This window comes from Trachymyrmex cornetzi, unplaced genomic scaffold, assembly GCF_001594075.2.
Source record: "Trachymyrmex cornetzi isolate Tcor2-1 unplaced genomic scaffold, Tcor1.1 scaffold509, whole genome shotgun sequence".
NCBI classification, from domain to species: Eukaryota; Metazoa; Arthropoda; class Insecta; order Hymenoptera; family Formicidae; genus Trachymyrmex; species Trachymyrmex cornetzi.
This window is the reverse complement of record NW_017299817.1, coordinates 718,728-744,755: the sequence shown is the minus strand read 5'-3', so window position 1 is coordinate 744,755 and position 26,028 is coordinate 718,728. Positions and strand designations below refer to the sequence as shown.

At 32.1% G+C, this 26,028-nt stretch overlaps 3 protein-coding genes across 5 annotated transcripts in view; 1 reads left to right on the top strand and 2 right to left on the bottom strand.

Annotated features, from left to right (window-relative positions):
- Positions 1-781: 781 nt before the first annotated feature.
- ear (ENL/AF9-related super elongation complex transcription factor) lies at positions 782-4,325 on the top strand. The gene is made up of 3 exons (XM_018514507.1): positions 782-1,490; positions 1,979-2,244; positions 2,397-4,325. The coding sequence occupies exons 1-3, from the start codon at positions 1,352-1,354 to the stop codon at positions 4,200-4,202; spliced, it is 2,211 nt and encodes a 736-aa protein (XP_018370009.1). The 5' UTR covers positions 782-1,351; the 3' UTR covers positions 4,203-4,325.
- Positions 4,326-14,176: 9,851 nt separating this feature from the next.
- Tm2 (tropomyosin 2) lies at positions 14,177-20,519 on the bottom strand. The gene is made up of 7 exons (XM_018514493.1): positions 20,417-20,519; positions 17,465-17,752; positions 15,303-15,436; positions 15,054-15,242; positions 14,887-14,962; positions 14,653-14,785; positions 14,177-14,559 (listed from the first exon to the last, which is right to left on the bottom strand). Exons 2-7 carry the CDS (start codon positions 17,702-17,704, stop codon positions 14,477-14,479), a joined length of 855 nt encoding a protein of 284 aa, XP_018369995.1. The 5' UTR covers positions 17,705-17,752; positions 20,417-20,519; the 3' UTR covers positions 14,177-14,476.
- A 3,721-nt stretch (positions 20,520-24,240) lies between these two features.
- The window catches only part of Elk (Eag-like K[+] channel), a 31,787-nt gene continuing 29,999 nt past the window's right edge, over positions 24,241-26,028 (bottom strand). For all 3 annotated transcript variants that reach the window (XM_018514474.1, XM_018514472.1, XM_018514473.1), the window contains exon 15: positions 24,241-25,228. In XM_018514474.1, coding sequence (XP_018369976.1) covers positions 25,026-25,228 — 203 coding nt within the window. In that variant the 3' untranslated portion in view covers positions 24,241-25,025. The remainder of the gene's footprint in view (positions 25,229-26,028) is intronic.

Here is a 26,028-nt window from a genome sequence, read left to right as displayed (position 1 = left end):
CGAGTGTCTCAAAGTTTTGGCGATAAGTGTATAATATATAATAATTATAAAATATCATGCACACTACACACAACGCTGGTAGAAAAATTTTGTTGAAATAATTTCAGATTTTGGAATACTTTTCAGCCAAATTTCAGCGGCTTTTAGCTGAAAAATTCATTTCGGCTAAAAAAAAATGACTGCTATCGCAAGATGTTTTTCTTATAGTCTTTCATCGATTATTCTCTACGTTTTCGACGCTAAAGAAAATATTTTGATTTCAAGAACAAAAAAGGTGTTAACATTAAATTTTTCAATATCTATCTTCTTTGTCACACAACAGTCAACGTTTCATGATATACTAGTAAGTTCAAAAAGTTCTTGGAAGTAGTTCTCTTTCAAGTTGCTCTCTCTGGTGATACCTTTTTGATGAGTTTAGGTTGCGATCCACTTGACGCTACAAACGCTTCGAAGCATTCTTTGATTAGTCAATTCGTAAAATTCTTTGTTCTGATTGGTCGCTCAAACGCTTCGAAGCGTTTGTAGCGTCAAGTGAACCACAGCCTAAAACGCGTCCAATAAACTAGTTTGTCCAGACGTGAATTCATATAAACGGGCTTTTAACGAGCCATTCGTATTTCATGCACCGACAGATGGCGGTTGTAATGAGTGCATTCAGTACTACAACCGCTCAGCTCTTGCATCTAATTGGCATATTCCAATAGATCCAAAAATATAGACCAAACAGGTGCAAGAGCTCACTAAGCGTTCAGTGAGCGATTGTAGTACTGAATGCACCTAATTTTTCTCGAACATACCAGAACATACGGCAAAGAGTGAGCGGGGGTACAAGGTTTACGCAGATCATACGGGAGAAGGACGAAGATCGTCTACGATGCCGACGAGCTTCGTTTGCTGTACGGTTTACCTGTTGATAGTCTCGAGGTCGATCTAACACGAGAGAATTGGCGATTAAGAGCGGGCTTCCGCCAAGCGGTATATTCTCGGTGAGTCACGTGTGCGATAGAGCGTCGGTTCTTCATTGTAGTGGTGACAATTTTCATACAGAAACCAAGTGCGTACCGTGGTGAAATATATGCGCCCGCGTTTCGCGTGCCTTAATGATCGCGAAACACGCGTTGTCATTCACGCTCGCATGTAGTACGAGGTGGATCGGCGATGTTGCCCGCTTGCACACGGTGATTCTAGTAGCTTCGCGTGCGACCCGGTGATTTTCTAGCGATCATTTCGTCGGCCGCTTTTATGAGGATCATTGAAAAAATGTAAATGGCATTCGGTGTCCACCTGCGGAACTGAGGTTACTTCTTGGTACTTTCTTTTACGAAGCGATTGAAATTGTTTGGATAAGAGGATGGCAGTGCGTATCACTTTAGAGTGCGGACATACTTCGATGCTACGTATGCGTAGTACTCCTGAGGGATACACGCATGATTGGGAGGTGTTCGTACGAGGAGTGGATAATGCAGATATACATCATTACATTGAGAAAGGTATACCATCTTCTTAATCCAATCTTTATAATTCTATTAGGCCCACTTTCACAACTCACGGTTAACTCTTAACTGAGGTTCAACTTATTTCTCATCTTTTTCCAATTCTAGAATTGAAAAGAGATAATGAATAAGTTGAACCTCGGTTAAGAGTTAACCGTCAGTTGTGAAACTAGGCCTTAGTATGTTCAGTTGTAGTGGATTTGGATAGAATTGGAGTAATGACATTGTATGCTCCATATTATTGGTAGAGCATGTAACATCAATCAGTAGTAAAGCATGTAACGTTCATAATCCAATCCAGATTGATTCAAACTTACTAAGTCGAAAACGCTGTTAGGAATTTATGTACAATATTTGTAGTTCTTTATTCTTTTTTTTTCTATTGTTTATATAATGTGACAAATTATCATACTACTTATCTTTACACTGTAAATGTTATTTTTTTACACTTGTTTTCATAAAAACAACTTTTTTTATATTTTTAGTGGTATTCCTCTTACATGATACATTTCGGAATCCTAAGAGAGTGTTCAAAGAACCACCATTTGTGGTGAAAGAATCTGGCTATGCAGGCTTTATAATACCGATTGAAATTTATCTGAAGAATAAAGATGAACCCAAGAAATTTCAAATATCATACGATCTGCATTTGCAGAATAGTGGTCCGCCTATTAACAAGACTATACGTCATGTAGAAGTAATCCGTAATCCTTCTGACGACTTTAGGAAAAAGTTATTGAAAGGTGGAGCTGTAAGTCTAGTTTTTATCTAAATATTTGTGGATTATTGTGTTTATATTAAAAGTAGAATATATTACACGAAATATGTATAATCAACATATAAATGTATTGATATGTTATATACTAATATAATAATTTTTCTGATTATATTTTATAATTTTAGGTTATAGTATCCAGTAGAGATGGTTCATTAGAAAAAAGTGATATAAAAACATCCACGATGGTTGGCAAACCAAAATTAAATGGCAGTGAAAGCAAGAAGCATCGTATTACCGAGTCTAAAACTTCTAATTCGTTTCACGATTTATTTGGCCCTCCTATAAAAACAGCGCCTGTAAAGATATCGCCAGATAGCAAAAAGACAAGTCAGTCTGATAAAAATTTAGTTCCTAAACCTTTAGTTATTACCGAAAAACCTGACAAAGTGGATAAAACAATTAAATTGAAGGAAAGTCCTCATAAAGATAGTAGAAAAGATAAAATAGATGAGAAGAAGGATAAAAAGGTCAGAGATAGTTCTAAGGACCAACTTAGGAGTAAAGATAAGTCCAAAAGACCTCCTAGTCCTGGAAGTAAAAGTCATTCGAGTCCTGGTAGCAAAAGACCAGCATCACCTGTCACAACAAAGAAGCCGTTGAGTCCTTTGCCACCTACAAAACGATCTCTATCTCCTAAATCAAAAGAAAGGGAGATGAAGAAAATTACACTAGAAAAAGAGAAAGATAATAAAGAGAAGGAAAAGGCGAAAAATATTTCCAGAAATGATGTAGATTCTTCTTCAAAGTCTGAAAAGAAGAAAGATAAGAAGAAACACAAAGACGATAGGGACAAAGAAAGAAAAGATAAATATAAAGAATCAGAAAAAACCAATGTTAAAGATGTCACAAAAATAATCGAGAAAAAATCAGAAAAAACGGATAAAGCAGAGAAATCAGATAAGGAGAAACTTCAAGAACACAAATCATCAAAAGATGATAGAAAATCGCCAAAAACTGGTAAAGAAAATGATAAAGTGAAGGAGGAGAAAGTGATAAAAGAGAAGTCGGAGAAAAGTGAAAAACCTGAAAAAGCAAAAGACGGCAAATATGATAAAGATCGGCCGAAACATAAACACAAAAAAAGAGAGAAAAAGGATAAACGAGATAGTAAAGATCGAGAAAAGAAAGAAAAACGTGATAGGAGTAAGGATGAGAGTGAAAAACAGAATAACGCGTCTTCACTAATCGGGAATCCATTATCATCCCTTTTGACAGAGATTCGGGAAAGAGACAGCAGCGATTCAGCACCTTCGATAGATGATGATTCACTACCTGAGAGTAAATCTATGCTTAATATTAAAAAGGAGTCAGACCATGTAATATCCACTGTACCAACAGAAACAGCTAAACCACTTTCACCTGGTATATCGGTGGAGGTGAAGAAAGAGAAGAGTGATCGTAGCAGACGAGACAAGTCCAAAGGAAGTAAAGGTGAAGAGAGAGAAAATCGAAAAAGGAAGAGAAGTAAAGAAGACGACGAAGTTCTAATAAAACGTGAGAAGAGGGGTCAATCAACCTCTCCACCTTTGGAGCCAGTTTCATCGAGCCAATCTCCAGTCGCGATGGATGTTGATACTATTCATCATTTAGAAAAGGAGGTAAAGAAGGAAAAGGACGATCATGTTGTCAATATGACTGACAACGTAAACAATAAAGACAATGATCCTGAACAAGTGGCTCCAGATTCTACAAATAGTACTGATCCAGACATCAGTGAACCGCCAGTGTTTTCTGAGGATTATGTATCCCAACTGAAGGATTTGCAACAAAAAATAATGACATTGCAAGATAATGACGAGCTACAAAGAGTCGTACAAGTAATTGCAGAAACCGGTCAATATGAAATCACTAAGAAGACATTTGATTTTGATCTGTGTGCATTGGATCGTAGAACTGTGCAGCGTCTTCAACAATTTTTCTCTGCATCGTGACCATCTGTAATATAAAAGGCATGACGTATTAATTTATATAGATATATTTAAAAAAAGGTCATATGATCTTATTGATCTAATCGATAACAGACTTTAATGATAAAAATGTTACTATTCGTGAGACCCCAGAAGAATTTTTGAATACATTTTTCAGTTTAATCGTATTATTGCAATATCTTATGCAGATTAGAAATACACCATTTGTAGTAATTTGTGCAGATTGAACTCTTGTGATAGTAAGTATAATATGTAAAATAAAATATTTTTTTAGTTCTTTTTCACACAATTCTTAAGAAATTATCAGCAAATGCTGCTATATAATTTATATATACATTGGCAAAATTTGTCAAGAAAATATAATAATAGCAAAGATCAAGTAGCATCTGTAATATAGTCCAGTGATTAGTAATAGAAATCGAGTAGACTCTGCTAAATGCATTCTGCTGACTGCTGACACATTGAACATATTGGTAGCAAGTTGATAGCAAAAATCGAGCAAAATCTATCGCTGATTAGACTTTATCTTCATACTGTATTTAATACAATAAACTGTTAGATATCAAAGCAACAATAACAATCCAATTCTTTAAGTCAAGTAACATGTTATTTTTTATTTCTATGTGCATCAAAATCATGATATAAATAAGTTTCTGTAGGTCATTTTAAAGTAAACATCCATATTAATGTACTTAGTACATAATAAACCGAATTTGTATAATTAACAGAAAAGCTTTATGATTAAATCAATTTAAGGATATTAAGGATATTAAGGAGCATTAAAGCCAATGCAGTTCTTTTTCTTACATTATGCCTCTGACCTGTATTATGCCTCTCATATGCTTTGCACACACTGATTATTTAATTGCCACGAGCATATCTAATGTAGTTATTTATGTTAAAGTATTACACTGAGGATCACCTACATAGAGATCGAAACTTTTGCGTTATACGACTGTTGTATGATAATAATGATAGATTAGCATAAACAACCACGTTGGCTTTAATGCTCCCTATCCATAAACTGAATTTAAATTAAATTAATACACTTAATATTGGGTTGGTCAGAAAGTTCGTACCGTTTTTTAGTTCAAAATTATACATAGAATATATTTGTTGTTATTATACTGTTCAGACTACGGTCCACTTGATGCTATAAATGCTTCGAAGTATTTTTGATTAGTCAATTAGTAAAATTCTTTCTTCTGATTGGTCAATCAAACACTTTGAAGCATTTATAGTACCAAGTGGACCGCACCCTCTAGAACAAAGTTTTAGCTTTAAAAATTTGTTTTTTAAATTGCTGTACGATGATTTTTAACGAAGTTATGAAAAGTTAAAATGCTCCTTTTATTTAATTCGCGATAACTCAGTAACAAAAAATCTTAGGAATATTTTTAAAAAACGATATTGTGGGAAAAACTTTAAGCTTAAAATTTTCGCAAATTTTTTTTGGACAAATGATAGATCCAAAGTTAGAAGAAAATTTTCCATCTTTTTCAGCTTGTAGTTTTCTGTATTCGAAAATTACCAAACCCACAGAAACTCAAAAAACATAGTAGAGAAAAGTCGCCGATACTGACATAGGTCTCCTAAAGTGACACTCCCTTATTTCTCAGAAACTAACTATTGCACTTTATTAATACTAATAAAATCATGATCTCTTCTGTTTGGCTAATTAAAGAAGTACAAACTCATAATTCATATATTTGTGGCTTATTTCTATACCAAATCAGCTAAAAATCAATTCTATGAATCCGAGAAGAAAATTCTTACGGCGTTTTTTTGCAAATTGCGTAATTAAAATAATAGTGACTGTATTATTGATAATATTATGTCATTTTAAATGTTTATAGTTTCATAAATTAGTTTTCTTTACAGAATAGGATATATCTTTATTTATAAAATAGGAATGTTGGTATTATTGCCTACTATGTCAGTTTTGGAGCTCATTTTGTCAGACGCTCATTTTTGCATAATTTACGAAAAACTTAATTATTGCAAAATTGCAAATAGTATTATAAAAATTGCTTATACTATCTGATAGAAGATACTTTTTACTTTGTATTTATGTTTTTGAAGTTATATTTTTACCTCTTGTTTAAAAAATATTGTCTAAAAACAAAGTGGTATGTCGGTATCGGTGACCTTCCTCTAATCTTTCGAAGGTAGAAATTTCAAGCTTCAAAACCGTTTTTTTTTTTAAATTTAATTTCGTTTAAACAATAATAAGAATAACAATTAATATTGAAGAACTCCTTGATATTTAACAATATAAAGACTAGAATGTTCATTTATTTTTTATGAAGATATTGTAAATATAATTTTGTGTAAAAAAACGACACTTTCTGACCAACCCAATATATTTTCTTGAGTTAAACTGTTTAACTTTATGTTTTAGTTAAATTTACGACATGTTAAGCAGCGACTTATAGAAATAATAAACAATAACTCTCAAATATTGGATATAATTTGACGTTATGAATTTATCAGTGTAGATTCTGCTTGATTTTTGTTATTAATACATCAATATGCTTCTTTTAGTTTTTCCTATCTTGATTATTCTTCTTTCTCTTTTTTATGATTATGTTTCAGATGATCTTTATTATATCTTTACTGTCTTTTACTTCCTCAAATTTTCAATCTTTTATTATCCTTTGTCTTTATTATTCTTTACTTTATCATTAGATTTGTTTTTTATTGCTGAATTACAGAACTAGTATAAGAAGTATATACTGAAGCGTTCTTTATTGCAGACCTGGTAGTATAAATGATAATGTTCTTTATTGCAATATAGCGAAACTCAGTGCAAAAGTTCACTAAAAACTGGCTGCACTAGGTCTAGAGTCAGTGCAAGCAGTGCAGGAATGGAACACGCGGAAATGGTTGCATTCAGTAAAACGTAACTTTTGCATATATGTATATGATATTAATAACATTATGTCTAAATGTAATTATATATGTCATCTGTATTTTTACCATCATTATCTTCGATTAAGATCGTTTCTAATGTTAAATTGCAATTACATCTTCTTAATAAAATGAATCTAATAATTCTATTGGGTGAAAAGTAAAACTTTGTATTTTTAGATGACATTCAAAATCTAACAAAGCTACTTTTTACTCAACCCAATAACAGTATGACATCCACCATGATTGCACTCTAATGTTTTTTATTATTTACTATTTGCATTGTGTGTCCTCGCTCAGTTTTAGTTCAGTTCAGTTCTAGTGCAATTCTAATGCTGCAATAAGAACAAACCTATTTTCTTTCCCAAGTTTTTTCTTCTACCATTTTATATTATGTCTACATTATAATTTACTAATAATTTATCTAAAAATATGAAATTTATAATTATTACTCTCATGTTTGTGTGCTTCTATTTCTTCTCTCGAACCATACTATCGCGCTTATCCTTTTTTCTTTTTTTTACGTTTATTTTTCGGCTGACTTATAATATTTGCCACTTATTTTACTTTTTCAGATTTTTCACTCTTCTCTGACTTCTCTTTTATCATTTTATCACTTTATCACGTTCTTTGTCAGTTTTTGGAGATTTTCTACCATTTTTTATATTACTATTTACTTCTTCGGGCTTTTCATTCTTCTCTAATTTCTCTTTTCTCATTTTATCTTTTATTTTCTTTAACATTAAATTTTTGAAAAAATTTAAGCTTTTAATTTTATTGAAATATATAAAAAATAGTCAAATCTAGAATATCTAATATTTAATACTAATAATTTTGATGTCTCTAAAATTTAACTTGTATAATAAATATAAAAATTTTATTTATTAAAACGCAAAACATTTCCAAAATATATGTGAAAATATCCAATTATATAAAAGATGCAATATGTGAAAATAGACCTAACGTATACAAAGATATAACGTATAGAATAGAGATCCAACATAAAAAATACATTATGTATAAACGTACAATATATAGCAAAACCCAGTATGTAAAGATTTATATCTAATATAAAGCAGATGAAGATTATAGAAAGTCTAACATAAACAAAGATTTAGCGCTTTACTATTTTTTAGAGTATTTGCAATGTTCTTTTGGGGGATATTTAAAATCGTCTTGATAATGCATTTATTATATTATATGGACACAACAAAGTTGATTTTATATAGCACATGTGTCACATGCAGCACTGATTTAATAATACAAGAAGAATTATTTATAAGTATTAAGGCTCCCGAGTAGTCACCACAGCTATATTGAATCGTAACTTCAAAAGTGAGAAATGACACATTTTTTATTACGTGTTATTTGTAAACAAAGACAATTTGGATAAAACGGAATGATAAGATCGCTTTAAAACAATTGTAATAATGGAGAAAGTTATCCTTATCCCCTCCGACAGTCGGTAAATAATCATAAAAAGTGATAAAAGGCCCATGAAGTATGCATGCGTAGCTTATTTTCATTTTCACGTGCTTTTTATCACTATACGATTATTTATCGATTGTCTTTACAAATGGCACATAACAAAAATTAACATATCATTTCTCGCTTTTGACATCACGATTTAATATGGCTGTGGTGATTACTCAGATGCCTTAAATATGTGTATTATATTTGCTTTGTAATATATGTAAATGTGCAGATTACAGATATATATTTCCTTTTTTTTTTGAGAGTAAATACTTATTAATTCATCGCAAACCTACTTCTGTGTTTAACATAAGCATTAGTTTGTAATAAATTACATTACATTATCATAAATTAATACTTGTGCTGAACATAAAAATACCAGCCAATAATCCAATATTTACTTTGAAAAAGGGAAATATATCTACGTATGTATATTACAAAGGAGATACAATATTTGTATTTAAGAACTAGTATTGTGTATTTATATAGTATGTATTATACAAAATATAGGTAAATGAAAAAGAGTTATGGGATAACTCGTGTGATGTTAAGATATATTAGATAAAATATCATAAGCATCTCTCTTTTAAGAAATTATTATCCCAATGTAATATCTTACAGATTATACTATTGAGTTATACAGTTATAATAGGGCGTATTGTTATTATACATTTTTTTTAAGATCAGTCGCTATTGTCTATTTGGTATAAATTCTATACCAAAATTTAAAACACTATATACATATTATGTAATACACTGCATGTTGTATCAATTAACTTTTTTTTGCCTCGCTAGCTCTTTTTAAACTAAAATTAATTTTATTAAATAAGATTGGCGTACTTATGACTTTGTCACGTAAGCTATCTTCTTCGACTTTTATTTCATAATCTATTAATCTATAATTTTTGCAACATTAAAAAATATATATTGTACAATGATGTACTTTTGCATCATAGACCAGTCATAATGTTACGTGCAATTGATACATCAAATAATCTAACATTTTGATAATATAAAAAAAATGGTAAAATATGTTTATATCACATAAATTAAGGCATTATGTATAGTTTTTTTTGTTGTATGCCATTCATAAGAATGTTAACAAAGAGCGTGAAATATCGCACATTTACGCAGTTATATTTCAAAAAGTATGCCGTTATCTATCGAGTTAAATGTATATACGCGTGTGTACATATGTGTGTGTATGTTATATTATGTGTGCTTGTCGATTGAAATACTCAATGTTATGTCGTTCTGTTCTGTATACATTGTCGTAGCCAAACACGAATAAATGAAAGAATGTCTTTTCAAGATGGTGCCGTATCAATTGTATTGAACATCTTAGAAATCTAATCATCTTTTAATTTTTTTTTAGAATAACATGTTTTATTTTCTAATTTTACATACGTATTTACGAATATGTTTATAAAAATCCATTCATGTTTATTTATATTTTTAGTTCGACGATAAGTACTGGTTTTTAAAACTTCTTATTTTATTAGAAGATATTAAGACTTTATTAGACGATATTAAGGATATTTTGTGACGCTTTATTGGTTGTACGACATTAGATTAATTGTTATACGTACAGCTTTATTTTTTAGTTTTTTCTTAAAAATATAATGATTTTATAATCCCGAAACCTGTAAAATATGCGGCAAACTAAGATCTGTCTGATACACAGAAGTGTAAAATAATTTCTGAAATAATGCAGCGGTTTTTGACAACTGAGAAATGTATTATTATTTTAGGATTTTATTGACACAACTAAAATACTAAATATACTAAAGTACATTTATTAATATATTATACAGGTCTCCTGTAAGTTTTGGCTAATCGCTTTTGTATAGATAGAGCGAACTCAACTGAATCGAAAAGTCCTCTACCATTTTGCAATTTTCGTAATAGTTAACAAGATATCAATTACTAAAAATTGCCAAATATTGATCTTGAATAATTTTTTATTCAAATACTATCAACTTTATAGAAAAACTGCAAGAAAAAAAATTTTATTTTCTTTTCATAGAATTTTTTTAGAATTATTTATTAACTTTTTAGTACTGTATTTTCTTATTTTTACCAACATGAGAAAATACAGTACTAAAAAATTCAGAAAAAATTCTGTAAAAATTCTCAGAACTTTATGAGAAGAAAATAAATGATTTTTGTCTCTTGCAATTTTTTTGTAAAGTTGATAGTATTTGAGTAAAAAATTATTCAAAATTTCAATATTTGGCAATTTTTAGTAATTAATATCTTGTTAATTATTGCGAAAATTGTAAAATTATAATATAATATATATTATATATTGATATATTTATTGTAAGTATTACTTATGGTTGTCAATAATTTCATATTTTGTAGGTTTCAAGATTACAAAATTATTATGTTTTTAAGGTTAAACTAACAAATAAACGTAGCAAATAATCTGTCGTTACATAACCAATATAGCAGCTTAAGTCGAGCTTTAATTGGATTCTAAATTTCTGTTTTTTTTTATCCAACGTTTTTTTGTTTAACGTTTCTATCCAAAGAGATATATATTCATATGTATACACAGGTCTATATGAAAGTCTTACACCTTATTTAAGAACGATATTTTCATTGTCATGTGAGAGTTAATACTGATTGTGAAATGTTGAAGTGAAATCGGTTATACATGTGTATATCTGTGAGTCGCACTCATAAATTTGGTTATTATAATGAATGCGGTTTCTGCCATATTGCCTGTTAGTAAATTAATTAGCTTAGCGCACATATTTATGATTGTAGTAAATTATTACATTAATATTCGCGGTTTAATCACAATTTGTAATTAATCAATACGTTATTATTGAACTTATCTTCCTTTCTTTAATTCCATTTTTAATTGTTATTGCATGATTGGCGTTAAAGATTTTTTAACTTATTTTGCTGAATGTGTCAATCGTGATATACATATGGAGGGGCTAGAAGCAATAAACTGTGTTCAGCAGACAAAACTAATCAGTTAGCGCTTAGTGATTCTTTAATACGATTGGTTCTCACCTTTAGTTCTTTGCTGGATCGAGATGTAGGAACCAATTATATCAAAGAATCACTAAGCGCTAACTAATTAGTTTTCTCTGCTGAATACAGCCATAGTGATGTTAGTCACTTTTTTTTACACCTACACGGAGAGAATTTTTTCTTAGAATTTAACCTGAAAATATGACAGTCGTGGGACAACATTGTATTTCGAAGAATTTTAATGTAAATCTCTCTCGTTCATTAATAAAACTATAACAAAGTATAAAATAAGTTTAATCAATTTTATTGAAGTGCATGGTAAAAATCTTTAAAATATTGTGTTGTACCACAATTATCATATTTTCAGGGTAAATTTTAAAAGAAAATTCTCTCCGTGTATCGATTTGAGATTATTGGTGCGGTCTACTAAAGCAAATGTATTACAAATCTTTTGTTTCTCGAAATCATAAAAGTGACTCCACCACTGTGGCTTTCACTCCTCCAATTATATGTGTATTCCTTATGCTGATAAATTAAGGCGTTTTCTAATCAAATAATAAGATATTTTTTACATCGGTTAGAAGAGACCGATAAATAATAAGACTAGATGTTATCTTTTTAGATGCCTTTTCCAGAACAAATTTTGTTACAATTTTACGAATGACATTTTTTATAGATGTCGATGTATTAAATTTGCTCATGCAGATCGGAAAAATCTATGTCACGTTATAGAATAATCATGCAAATATTTAGAATTTATCTCTTTGAGAAATTCATAAATTATGAATTAAAATTTATATACGTTTTTATCATGATGTGATGCACAGTTCAATATGTTGCTGCATAATTGTGTAATCTTTCTCTAGATTGCGATCTTTATCTCTTTATTTATCGTCTTGCATTAACCACAGTTAAAATCCTTTAAAGTGGATTTTCTGAATTCTATTTAATGTAAAGATCATCCTTCATATATAATGGTGGAGCTGAAAATCATATATCCACAATGTTTAATGTTGACTGTATGAATCATTGTTTTTTTATAATCATGTTTGAACGGTGATATGCGATGTACGTTAATAGTAATACTTTGTGAAATATTTGAGTACACTTGATCTAATCATAATATAATATTTAATTGCATATGCATAATCGCTAAGATTATTTTATTGCGGTTTTGTAAGAATTTTTAGATCAATGTTATGTGAAGTTTATAGATGCACAAGTATCATTTCTCACGAGTCTTATTTACATGTACATAGTAAATGAAAATAGCGTGCGAAATGAGAAGTGCTCTATGACTTTGGAAACATAGTACAAGATAAAACTGCTCGATTTATATCCCATTTGATGATATACGTTCTATGTACATTTATTAAATATATATTAAAAAATAAATGTCTTGAGAATAATCCAAATGCTTTTTAATACTTATCATTATACGAAATATTATTGGTTTATTACTAGTTCCTCAAATTATGATTTTTTTTTTGTCGATAGAAGTAGTAGGTATTCCTGTAAAGAGATTGTAATTCAAGATGCAAGTACTATTTTACGAAGCTCATAATTTAGACAGAATATTAAAATTTCGAAATCATATATTTATTGTATTTTTTAAGTACGCTCCTCTTTTGTACTAGAAACAGATATAGGTACTTCTGCGGAAGAGATTGAAATTAAAAAACATGGTATTTTTTAAGGATTTCTTCTTAGAAATTAAAACACGATATATGTATCTCCATTTATTTCTTTTTTCTCGTGTTTGCTGGTTATTTAATCCTTCATGGTCACTTCAAAAAAGCTACACGATGGTTACTCTGGGTTAAAATGACCCGATCCATTTTTGAAGTATTACCAAATCAATAGTATCAGTTTCATTGACTTAAAAAAATTACAGTATAATTTTATCCTTTAAGAAAATGGAACAATAACGTTGTAGCGAACAATTTAATTTTAACACTAAAAAAAACCGTAAACATGTTAACTTCGGAAAAAATTAAGCTCGGGTCATTTTGATCCACGGTAATCATAAAGGGTTAAGAGATGAAGTTAAAAAAAGTACCAATTTGAGAGCTCATATAGCTAATTTTACTGTGAAACTTTACCAACTATTTTTATTTTTAAAGTTTGAGGTACTCTCTCTAATTCAACTTTCCTAACATAAAGAAAATTAAATTACTGTCTACCGCAAATAAAAAATTTTTACAATTTACCTGTATATTGCTTTTAATTCATTTAAAAGTATTAATTTTTTTATTTCTGCGTGATGAGAAAATTACACAGAGAGATACCATAAATATGTGATATTTTAACTGTATGCCAATGTACAAAGCAGTAATTGATTATTTAGAGCAGAAATGTGTTTCTACATTTTTTATTCGAAGGTTTTATATATATATATATATATATACATATATATTGCTTTCAATTTATTTAAAAGTATTTATTTTATTTCTGTGTGAAAGAGAGATGAGAAAACTACGTAGTGATATCAATATCGAATACGTGATATTTTGACTGTATGCCAGTGCCAGTATACAAAGCAGTAGGACTGAATAGGAAAATGTATCGCGCATAGAAGTATTGCTTGATCGTTTGGAGCAGAAATACGCTTTTACATTGAATTTATGTTACTGTTTATTGAATGTCCCTCAATTTTTTGTACAATAATGTAACAGAGTAGAATTAATTACGACTTGGTCACGTCGATAATTCTATTATAATAACAATATTAATTACAAAGGACGTGAGTGTAGTATGTGTATCATGTCCAAGGCATGACTTCAACCATGTCTCCCCTTTTTGTCAATCGAATCGACTTCATGCTCAATAACAGTTCGCAGAAACACAGAATGTTGATTTTCCGACAAGAAAATTATTAGGCATAAAACATAGCGAGATAAAGTAATCTAATATCCTGCCAATTCGGCGAACGTCGAGTCCATTTCGTCAGCCAACGACTTGTATCTGTCCTTGTTGATGCCCAATTCATCTAAAATGCAAGATAATTTTTTTATTTCCATTTGAGACAACAAATAATATTTATATACATTTAAATATTTTAAATATAACATATGGAACTTACCCTCGAGCCTATCAACCTCCTTCTGGAGTTTCTTGACAGTCTTCTCGGCGAACTCGGCGCGAGCTTCGGCCTCCTTCAATTTGACTGTCAAAGTCTTCAATTGGCGTTTGAATTCTTCGACTCGTTGATTAGCCTAAAAATAAAAATGAGCATTTAAATTGAATTTTAAATAGTTCATTTTTATTAATTATATATATGTAATATTTATTGTTCGTATTTAAGAATCATATATACCTTTTCTTCAGAGACCTCCAAAGATTTCAAGCTGTTACCGACGACTTTCAATTCCTCTTCCAGCTCCATGATCTTGCTAAGAGAAAGCAGAAAATGGACAAGTTATAAAAATATGACTGGGTTTGTTTTACTTATTTAGGCGTTAAATGAAATAATCTGGCACTTACGCTTCGCCGGATTTCACACGATCCTCTGCGACTTCGAGCTCGTCTTCAACGAAGGCCAGCTTGCGCGATACTTCATCAGATTTTCCATCAGCGTCTTCCGCGAGCAGGCGGGCCTCCTTCAATTGATTCGTCAATTGGTCCATTCTCTCCTCGTCCTGTTGCGCACGGTTTTCCAATACTTTGCACATACTGCAATTGTATCATATTTCGTAATGTGGTATATGTAGATCGGTTAAGTTGTTCAATTACCGGCTAGACTCGTCGGCAGCCTGTGAAGCTTCAGTCAGCTTAGCAGACGCGGTGTTCAGTCGTTCCTCCGAGCGCTCGAGATCCTCCTCGATAAGTTGGACTTTACGGTTAAGGGCAGCAACCTCAGATTCAGCCTACAAAAATTGAATATATAAGAAATTCATACAATATATTGCTTTTTCTATTTATTAATATTCAATAATATAAAACAAGAATGAGGAATAAATAGCGTCATTACTTTTTATATCATTACTTTTTATAATAATGATTTGGTAATGTCATAAAGAATTGCAACATTATTGCTAAATCATTATTATAGAGAGTAACAGTAAAAGTAACGATTTCCATCTCTAGTATAAAATATGAAGCAATAGCAATTAATGTATATATGCAATAATGAATAATATATTATACTGTTATGCTTATTTTTAGTTCAGGAATATGTCCTCGCAATAATTGGCATATGAAGGAACAACGTCTATTTAGGCGACGTAAATAAAAAAAAATATAATATATCCAGCTAAAATGTTTATTTTTTAATAATTACTTTATTTTATTTACGGGATACGTCTTTATATACTTTTAGTAGCATTATTTTCTATATACGGTATTTGCAAAAACAGTTCCAATTAAGGCCAAGAACAAGAGTATGTAGAACGCCTTCACGGTCATAATATGTCAGATGCAGTAGATTTGTATTTACAATTTGTACTTACAAATTTTAAATTTCCGCAAGTGACTTTAAAAGTACTTATTTTGTTATCCGTTTTGACTTTGATAACTCTTTTATAAAGAAATGCTATCTTATCAGTTTTTAAAAATATCAAATTGTATAGCAGATGTATTTATAAGAATTATATAGTATAAAGCTGATAAAAACATTTCGGAACAGCTATCTTTATTAACACGAATATGTGGAGTTCTATTTGCTTACAACTCCGTTTGCACATAATATATTGCACGCATTGTACTGCATGTACGATAATATTGCACACAGTACATGATATCCGGAAAACATCCAGTATCCGACCTGATTCTCGGCCCATTTTTACTTCTACTATTTTTAACTTTTAACATTTGTTTGTGTAAAAGCAATTGGTTTTATTATTGCATTATATCTATCAACTTGTCAAAAGAGAAAATAGTGCGACTGAAAGAAATAATGCCACTAAAAGTATATAAAGACGTATTCCATAAATAAAATGGAGTAATTATTAAAAAAATAGACATTTTAGCTGGATATATTATATTTTTTTATTTATGTTGCCTAAATAGTTGTTCCTTCATACGCCAATTATTGCGAAAAATATTACTAAGGCCTCGGTCGTCTAGAGGTTTAAAACGCCCGGAAAGCAAGAGAGAGTGTTCGACTCCCGGCCGAGATAATATTTTTCGCAATAAGAATTAATTATTTATAGATTTTAATATGTCACTCAGCATTATTAAAATCGTTCGAAGATGTGAAAAAAGCATCAAATTATTAAATTGCTAGTCAATTTAACTCGTGATATTACTGCGGTAGTTTAGTATACAGTTAGCGTTTGAAGACCGAAAAGTCATTTCGGCGCGCGTTTCAAAGGACTACATACGTAGTATATAAATTCACACATCGTATAAGCATTTAAGATCCAACAAATTTATATATTTTCTTTATTTTTTTCTGTAAACTCTTTAATTTTGAAGTTAAAAGAAAACACATGGTGTGTGTCGCTAAAAGAAAGTATGTAGACAAAATGGATACTTTTTTAAATAAGCAACTATGTGTTTTTTACTATTAATTCATCTCATTATTCTGTTTATAAGAATGGAATAATTATAAAAAAATAATATTTTACGAGATATTTTACACCAAAATATATCAATATAAAGTATAAAATATCTCGTAAATTATTAATTTTTTGATAACTTTATCTTAATATTTTTATATGCGGAATAATCAGAGAATCATATTATGTAATGAAAATCATATAATCTATTTTAAAAAATAGCGATATCGTTTCATGTTACCTAATTAAAACATTGATTTTCTCAAAAATTAAATTTATCAATATTTGCGGTCTGTTCAGACCGTACTTTTATCTGAAATATTTTTTAAATATTTTCCGAGATATTTAACTCATTTCAAACATAATAGGTCACCTATATACATATACAAAGCTTACATTGGTAAGAGATTTCTCGCGATCTTCGAGATCCTTATTAGCCTGCTCAAGAGCTTGCTTGTTAGCTTCCAGATCGCCTTCGACCTGAGATAATTTTTTTCGTTGATCCGCAACTTCCTCGAGAACCTTATCTGCGCGCAAATTCGCCTCTTTTGCCTGCCCTTCGCAGGTGTCAGCTTTGTCCATAGCATTGTCTTTCTCAAGCTTCATCGCTTGCATTTTCTTCTTGATGACATCCATGATGGCGGCTTTGTTTCGCGGACCGTATAAACGAAATTACCGAGTTTGCTGAAAAAATACAAACATTCATATTATAAATTCCGTCGTCGTTAACTAACGCGACTATTCGCACTTTTATGTGGAGATGGTATGCATTTTTTAAGCTCGACGGCTGCATTTCGGCTCTCCGAAAATATTCGTGCCGCGGGTACGGCTTGCGAGCCATCCAGCCCGACGTTCTGCAAAGCCATAATTCCGGTAGGTGATCGCAACGCGTAAGCACGAAGAGAAGCCACGCATCAGGGCGTCTACGGAAATAGCATCTACAGCCCGATTCTATAAATATGTACGGAACGACGGCGGCAAAAGCTTCTGACGCCGCGCGGCGCAAGAACAGGCCAAAACGTAACGAGTGTAACCCAGAAGAACGGGCTTTACTTGGCCGCCACCGTCGACCGACATTCGATCTAACCGACGCGTATTAATAGCATTTTACAAAACTTCGGCGGGTTCTCCGCGATCGCGGCTTCCTCGCGCGAATTTTACGCTCACGAATAAAACTATTTCATCGCGATGCGTCTGTATGATAATTATGCGACAAAATTAATGCGCGAGAACGTAATGAAATATTCAATGCCACGATGATATCGCAATTTTACAAAAGAATGTTATTATGCAAATTCGAATATAATGAATGTAATACTCTGTTCGTGACACACAGAATAAAATTTATAATCATCAAATTTATAATCACCAAGCGTAGATTCAAAACAATACTCAATATTTATGAAACACATTAAAGCAGAAATATTGTTAAGAAGATAGATACATATGTGTAATATAATATGTTATATTGATTTTCAATACGTATAAAGCTATCTTTTAAATACCTGCTCGCCGCATAAAATAAACGTTATTCTCAACCAAGAACGAAAAAGTCGAATTACTTTTATTTTGTAAAATAAATTTACAAATTACCGTGAAATATAATCAAAATATTATTTGAGCTTGTAACATCTGATTCCGAGATATTAATAACTTGAGAATCTCAGCTGTTGATTACATTTGTCATCTGATGTCAAAGTGATGCAATACTATATCTGTTATGTCTACCGTCGGAAAAAAAAATTACGATTTGAGTGTAGTCGCGCGGATATATTTTTACACGTCGTTTCTTCGCTTTTGGTGAGCGAGTCGATCGATTTGTCGTATTATATAAAGAGTATTATTCGTGGGATATTATATTCAATAAAGTGTATGTAACATAACGAATCAGCGCATGCAGTTGACAGTTACGAATACTACTTACGGCATTGCTTTATGTTAAGCCCGAAAGCAAATTCTTCAAGCGTTAGCAGAGCTGTTATTATTTGGCAGCGATTAGAAAGTCTCGCAAAGCTGTCCAGTTTCCAAGACATTGCGGATCTTCGTGAAACGAATCTAGCTTCCTGTAAGAAGTTAAACGTCGTCTCCGTCGTCCAATAAAAAAAAAGAGAATATAAATCGGGTAGATACGCAAGTTAGAGCAGATCAAGACTACATGCCAAAACGTCATCTCCGAGGAAAATTTTACTTGGTGTAACATGGTTAAGTGTACACTGTTAAATTTGATAAGGGGGGTCAAATTAACTCAATGTGAGTCGCCACTACTCCTACTAAATATATCGTTATTTTTTACTAAAATGATAATTAAATTTGACACTATATATAATGTTAAATTGATACTGTATAGTGTCGAATATAACCATTGTTTTAGTAAAAAATAACGATATTATTGAGTAGGAGCAGTGGCGACTCACGTTGAGTTAATTTGACCCTATAAAATTTAACAGTGTACTATATGTATATTTTGATAAAATTTTCTTCTAAGAGAACGTTTTGAAATGTAAGTCTACAGTATAAATCGGGTAAGTGCGCAAGCTATACCAAATCCAAAGCGAAAATAAAAATTAGAACGTAAATCAAATGGTAAGAGACATGGCAGAAACTTTTAGGAAGCGAAAATTGAGACAACGAAATATAAAAGAGATTTCTGTTACATTTCAATTTTCGCTTCCTAGAATTTGTATTTACGCTTCTCTTATTTCCCCTTATATTCAATTTACGCTTTGAGTTTTATTTTCGCCGGCGAATAGATTTACCATCGAAATGTTAGAAGCACACGTTCAATATTTGAGATGGCAGACGAACCACGCAGAGTCGGGCTTCAATTTCGAGCACTACGTAATTATCAGCACTGAATCATTTACTGTAATTTTTTTAGAGCACTTCCTCCTCTTCGGGAGTTTTCGCACATTTTAATGACACTAGTATTTTAATAAACAAAGCGCGTGTTCCTCTCGCGATACTTTTCACTATCTCACTGCGACGATCGATCAACACCCGCACAAAGGGTTACATCGTAAAGATGGTACTTACAGGCGTGCTAAGTACCGACGAGTCGCTAAAATTCCAAGGTTAAAGCTTCTTAAAAGTTCAAATACCGTTGGTTAGTTCGGCACTATCGTGTCGCATTCGATTTATCCTGTCGTCGAGTGGACATTTCCTGCTTTCGTCGCCACTTCCATCGTTCTCCGTTCGCCAACGAGAGCTTGTTCCGCATCGCGCTGTCACGAGGTAAAAGCGTAGAAGACGGAAAGGTAGACAGAGGAAGAGAGAAAGAGATAGAAAGAGAAGCGAAGCGAAGCGTTTTTCACTGCTGGAAAAGTGCGGTGTCGACAATGGTGCACTTACCAAAACCCGAGCGATCGGAGCAGCGTGAGACGAGTATCTGAGCGGAGAAAAGTCTTCAGTCTTCAGGCGAAAAGCGCGCGGCGGAAGGACGCGTGTCACGTAGCTTTAGGGTGGGGGATCCCAAAAATGGCCCGCCGCGAGCCCCCCGTAATACGTTTATTTTCTGCTCTCGTACGATCCGCGGACGATCTGTCGAGTCGCACCTTCCTCCGTCGCTGGAGCGCGGCATAGCATCGACCCAGCATCTGCGCTCCAGGGTTGCGACGGTGAACAGATCTCGTCTCTTTCTCTCTCGCAAGGGAGGTAACTCTCAACGGAACCGTAGACGGAAAGTAAACGCCTTGGGAAGTGTCCGATTCTGCGAACGAGAGACTCGCGTACGAGTTTTACGTGATTGTGAGATTTCCCTTGGCTGCTTTGCTAAATTAACCGCTCCAGATTCTCGTGCACTCTTACCGATGATTGATACAAAGTTTAATAAGACAAACTTTCGCCTTTTGCACAAGAAAATATCTATACGCAATGTTTCTGCAATTAAATGATTATATTTTAGGAAGAAACTTTGACGGAGAAGAATATTTGGTTTCACAGAAGTATTCGTAGTGTTTTGCTTATAATATTACTTTTCATTTTTTTTATTATTATTTATAACCCATCTGTCGAACAAAGAATGCCACTTATAAGCACATTGTACAAGTGTTTAAAAATATTTACAAACGTTTAGATATATATTTTTTTTATAAGGATTAACGTCGTAGAAGAAATATCTGCTCTCTCTCTCTCTCTCTCTCTCTCTCTCTCTCTCCCCTTATTTCGCATTTCCTGTTTTATTTCCGTTTTGTATTTTTCGCTCGGCGAAATCATTTTTAGAGATCGCTTCGCTTCGCTACGTTCACCTGTTGCCAGACATTTATCATCGTGAAAAAAATAAATCTTTATTTTAAGGCCGTCATTTGAAGTTCCCTAACTAGTTGTCGATAAAATGTACAATGAGAGACACAACTGCGCAGAGTTCGAATTTGGATAATTTTTTGATTTCATAGTAAATTTGCGACTTATCTTTGTACGCGCAGTTATGTATGTACATGTATAATAATTCTGGGTTAACCCCTTACGGCACAGTATTACTGAATATAAATGCTTGATATATAAGCTCTGATGGTTTATCAAAATTTATATTTCCCTCGAGACTTTATTGCGTCATTCCGCACGGGAAAGTATATATATATTTCAATCTCAATAGAATTCTCGTGTTATTGCCGATAAAAATATTAAATTCTATATTTCTCCTTTAAAGAGGTAGGATTATACTTTAATATCTATTTTTACACCGTTGACACACTTGTTCTGTGAGTGCAACTTTTTACAATAAAGAAATGACTACGCAGTAAGGGATTAACATGAACAGCGTCGCTGTGTGATACGTCTATTTCTTTGGACGTTTAACCAGCCGGTCAAAAATACTCTTAAGGATATTTCAGAGAGGTCCTTGACTTCGAGATAATTATAGGAAGAGAATTGTTCTATTACTTTTGTGCTATTGACCTTATTAGAGGATTCAGGAGGATCATGCTACTTACGTCCCTTTTAGAAGTGTAAAAAGTGGTAGAAGTCATGAAAGGTGTCAGATAACGTTATAATATATCTAGCTTGAATTATAATGCGAGGAGCATAGAAATAGTATAACAAAATATATGAAATATTTATAAAACAGTTCCTTCCAACGATATTTGTGAAAATGTCTCATATTTCTTATGTTGACGACGTGTCTAATCGAAATTTCAAAATATTTATGTTTCCTAAGAGAAATTAAATGCAGGAATAATTAAATTGGTTAGTAATCAATTACTTATTTTAAGTATTAAAAGCATTGTTGTTAATGTTTTCAATATTCAAAATAAGTAATTAATCATTAACCAATATTTAATAGATATTAATTATGATAATAAATTTCTCTAAGGTTTTCTTTTCCATGATTATTTAATTTTTCCTCGCGTGATAATTATGATAAATCAACACATTTTTCGATCATCTGTGAAACAAATGTACCGAATTACAATAATTTCCGCTTATTTATAGTTGCGGCACTCGAATTTTTCACAAATAACGACGGAAGTGTTTGAACGAACGTAGTCGTGCATGGCCAAAGCCGTGCCTTATCACATATTTTCAACGTCGCTTTCCCTATATGTACACGTGTGATTATAATCTAAGAAATGCTTATAGCTAGTTAAGACAGATTCTCGTGACACAGATGGATACGTATTCTTAACGAAGTGGGCTCAAAGTTATTCTGTGCCATAAGACAGAGTATCGTGTCATTTCCGAATCGTCGTCGTCGTCGTCGTCTCTTTTGCGCGAGGATCCTTTAATCCCGAAACACAATTTCTGGCTTTCTACAATAAGCCATTATCTAAGCTTTAAGTCTTAAGCCGTAAGAAACTGACCAATCGATTATTTTTCTCATGCTTCATTGTGATTGTCAATTTCTTACGGCTTAAGACTTAAGCTTAGGTAATAACTTATTGTCGAAAGCCTCTTAAGACTTAAGCTAGAAACACATAAAAAAATATAAGGCAGTAAGACGTAAGCAGTAAGCGAATCGGCCAATCTTACAGTAGAGAACATAAAATAGTTTTCTATTTGGTTGATTAGCCGGTTCAGTTACTACTTATGTCTTATTGTTTTACGTTTTTTAAATGTATTTCTAACTTTACTACACCTGTGTATAGTAAGCCTTAAGAAATTGATCAATCACAGTCGACTATTTTTCTCATATTCGACTGTGATTAATTAATTTCTTAAGGCTTAAGACTTATCATACCTATTGTGTTTTAGGACTTACAGAAATCCAATATCAGTTTAATACTAAAAGATAGTGATCGATTACTTATTTTGAGTATTACAAGCACTGTTGTTGAGCGCTTAATAAATAATTAATCACTACCTTCCAGTATTAAATTTCTGTAAGAGAGACGCGCCTTGTTACTATTTTTATATCTACTTAACGAACATACTACTCTCTAGATTGGACGTCGATAGTGTACATTGAAATGTGTTGTGCACATTATTGCTACCTTAACTTTTGAATAAACGGCTCGTTACTCTCATGGAATTGCTTCGCAAGTGACGGAGCTACGCGAAGCGTTCGACTTGTTTCAGGCGGAGAGACATGCAACTTAATATATAATAGCGAAGACCCGATATTTCACAAGCTGCGCGCTTATATGAGCATGAATTAAATTTACGCGTACGACTGTCTACAAAATTATATATTATTTAATGTTAAGTAGAAAACGCTTCATGTAGATTTATATAGGTAGTGTAGGTGTTTAAATTTTCAGAATATTGTTACGCAGGTAGTAGATATACGACAGAATAATTATAATTCTCGGCAAGTTTGTTGCGGAATGTACGTTTTTAACGTACCTACATATTGTAATCATTAAATTATAGGATTAAATACGTAGAGTGACGCAGATGAGGATTTATTTTATTTAAAGGATGAACATGGTTATTTTGAAAACGAAAGAGCAGAGATGTATAAAGCCAGGTATTATCCTGTTTGGCAGTGAGAAATGCCTAGGACAATATATTATATAGTATCGCTTAACTTTTGAATGCACACGGCGCTTCAATAAAATCTTTCATTATAAGAAGTTAACTTGCAAAAATGTTTGAAAGGCTTTGTATTTAAAAATACTTTTATTAGAATATATTATTTATGACTTATCTCGATTTGTATTAAATTAGAATGTAATTAATAAATTATGTATACCACTGTGAATGTACGAGATATCGTTGGATATTTTGATATATGCGTATTTGTATATTATAGGGAGGGTTAAAAAAATATTGTTATATATATTTTCTGCTTTTGCGTGCTTAAACAGAATATTGTTAAGCATATTTGCTCTGATATGCATCTTACGTCAGTCTTAATTTATCTCTTGCCAAATCAAAATAGCCGGATGCATTCAAAAGTTAAATATTACAACGAGATCACGAATTGACGTCAACGGCGAAAGGAAATGCAAATGTCAATTTACGAGTAATCTAGTGTCGTATCAACGAGCGCTTGTTTATGTTACGATAAACGTTACGGGCTTGAATATACACGCGCATCGTCGACCGTGATTTGAAACTATTTTTTGATCTCATACGTATCATATTATTTAGCCAGTAGTCCTATTGCAGACTGCAATCAATCCCTTAGTAATAATTATCTATGACCAGGTTTATTTTACCAGAAATTATTCCATTCTATCCGCAACATTAAAGCGCCATTTATCCCGATAAATGTCCAACAGTTTGACAATATCGTGATTAATATGCCAATCAAACATTATTGCCTCGAGCCTTTTGCTTTTGAGTTATCGCATTGAATTATCGAACCGGTTAGCATACCAGTTCTTTGCAAGCCCCCGAATTGAAATTTTCCAAACGCTTTCCCTTTATCGCACGCATAAAACTATTTTATTGATAAATTTGCTGAATTTGCGATTTAATATTTTTTTCTTCTTTAATCCGGCATCTCCTCCCTTCGCATTTGCGTCGATAACGAGAAATGAATTTTTTGCGCGGAACGTGGGCTCGTGAGTTGATCAGCTCAGCTATCGAACGAATCGAACTTTAATGAGCGTGACTCCGGAAGACGTCGTAACGCCTGGTACAGCGATGCGTTGTCGGCGTCGCCGGCGCTGAAGCGGTGCCACAGCTTGTTGTCGGGATCCCAGGCTGAATTGGGCGGCCTGTATAATCGGGGAATGTGCCGACCGTCGCGAGTAATTCCAAAAACGTAGCTGTTATTTCCTGAAATCGATTTAAAGGCATCTTAAACGTGCGACGTACAGCGATCGTGTAGCTAGGCGATACAGTTTATGATTATACGCCGTAATTTTACTTTGGCTGCGTTTGATTTTGTCGCTTTAATCCTTGTAGCACATTTTTCTATTTAAACAGATTTCTGTGAAATCTTGCAATTCTATGTTTTTTTAGTTCGCTGATTATTACAAATCTGAAGTCAGATTAAAAAAATTATAAGTAGCAAATTCAGTATGGCTGCCATGTAAGAGTAAATTAGTGTAAGTCTGAATAAATATAAATCAGAGATAAAGGGTTTTCAAATTGTTAACAGAAAGTTAAAGGTGTAAGCTTCAATGTAAGAACAGGAATTTGAAAGAAATGCAAAAACAATCGGATATAAAAACCATGGAAAACATGTAAAATGAATATCTCAAGTAGAACAGTAACGTTTATAAAACGTTTAAAAATTGTTATCTTTGTTTTAAAATCGTTTAAGGCCACTTTAGTGTTCCCTAACGGTTATAGAAGTCAAGCAACGCTTGGATACGCTACGGACTACGTTTGGATAGGTGAAACCGTTTAGAGAAACAGTCGTAAAGTCGAATTTCTTTCCCCGAATACTTTTTGAATTGTTACTTTGTCATGTGTGTATTTAAGGATGTGTAATATTAATTAATAAAATTTATTTTAGTAATAAAACTGATTAATTATTGGATTAATTAACGGATTAATTATACATACAAAATATTTTACTAGAGTAAAAAAGTTATAAAATATGGTTTTACATGCTGGTTTTATATAGTGGT

Excerpts from the sequence above, each read along its gene's own strand:
- ear (XM_018514507.1), top strand. The coding sequence starts at position 1,352 with ATGGCAGTGCGTATCACTTTAGAGTGCGGACATACTTCGATGCTACGT. Across the intron at positions 1,491-1,978 it reads ACATCATTACATTGAGAAAG|TGGTATTCCTCTTACATGAT; the intron begins GTATACCATCTT and ends TTATATTTTTAG. Across the intron at positions 2,245-2,396 it reads AGTTATTGAAAGGTGGAGCT|GTTATAGTATCCAGTAGAGA; the intron begins GTAAGTCTAGTT and ends TTATAATTTTAG.
- Tm2 (XM_018514493.1), bottom strand. The coding sequence starts at position 17,704 with ATGGATGTCATCAAGAAGAAAATGCAAGCGATGAAGCTTGAGAAAGAC. Across the intron at positions 15,243-15,302 it reads GCTGCCGACGAGTCTAGCCG|TATGTGCAAAGTATTGGAAA; the intron begins GTAATTGAACAA and ends ATACAATTGCAG. Across the intron at positions 14,560-14,652 it reads GGAGGTTGATAGGCTCGAGG|ATGAATTGGGCATCAACAAG; the intron begins GTAAGTTCCATA and ends CTTGCATTTTAG.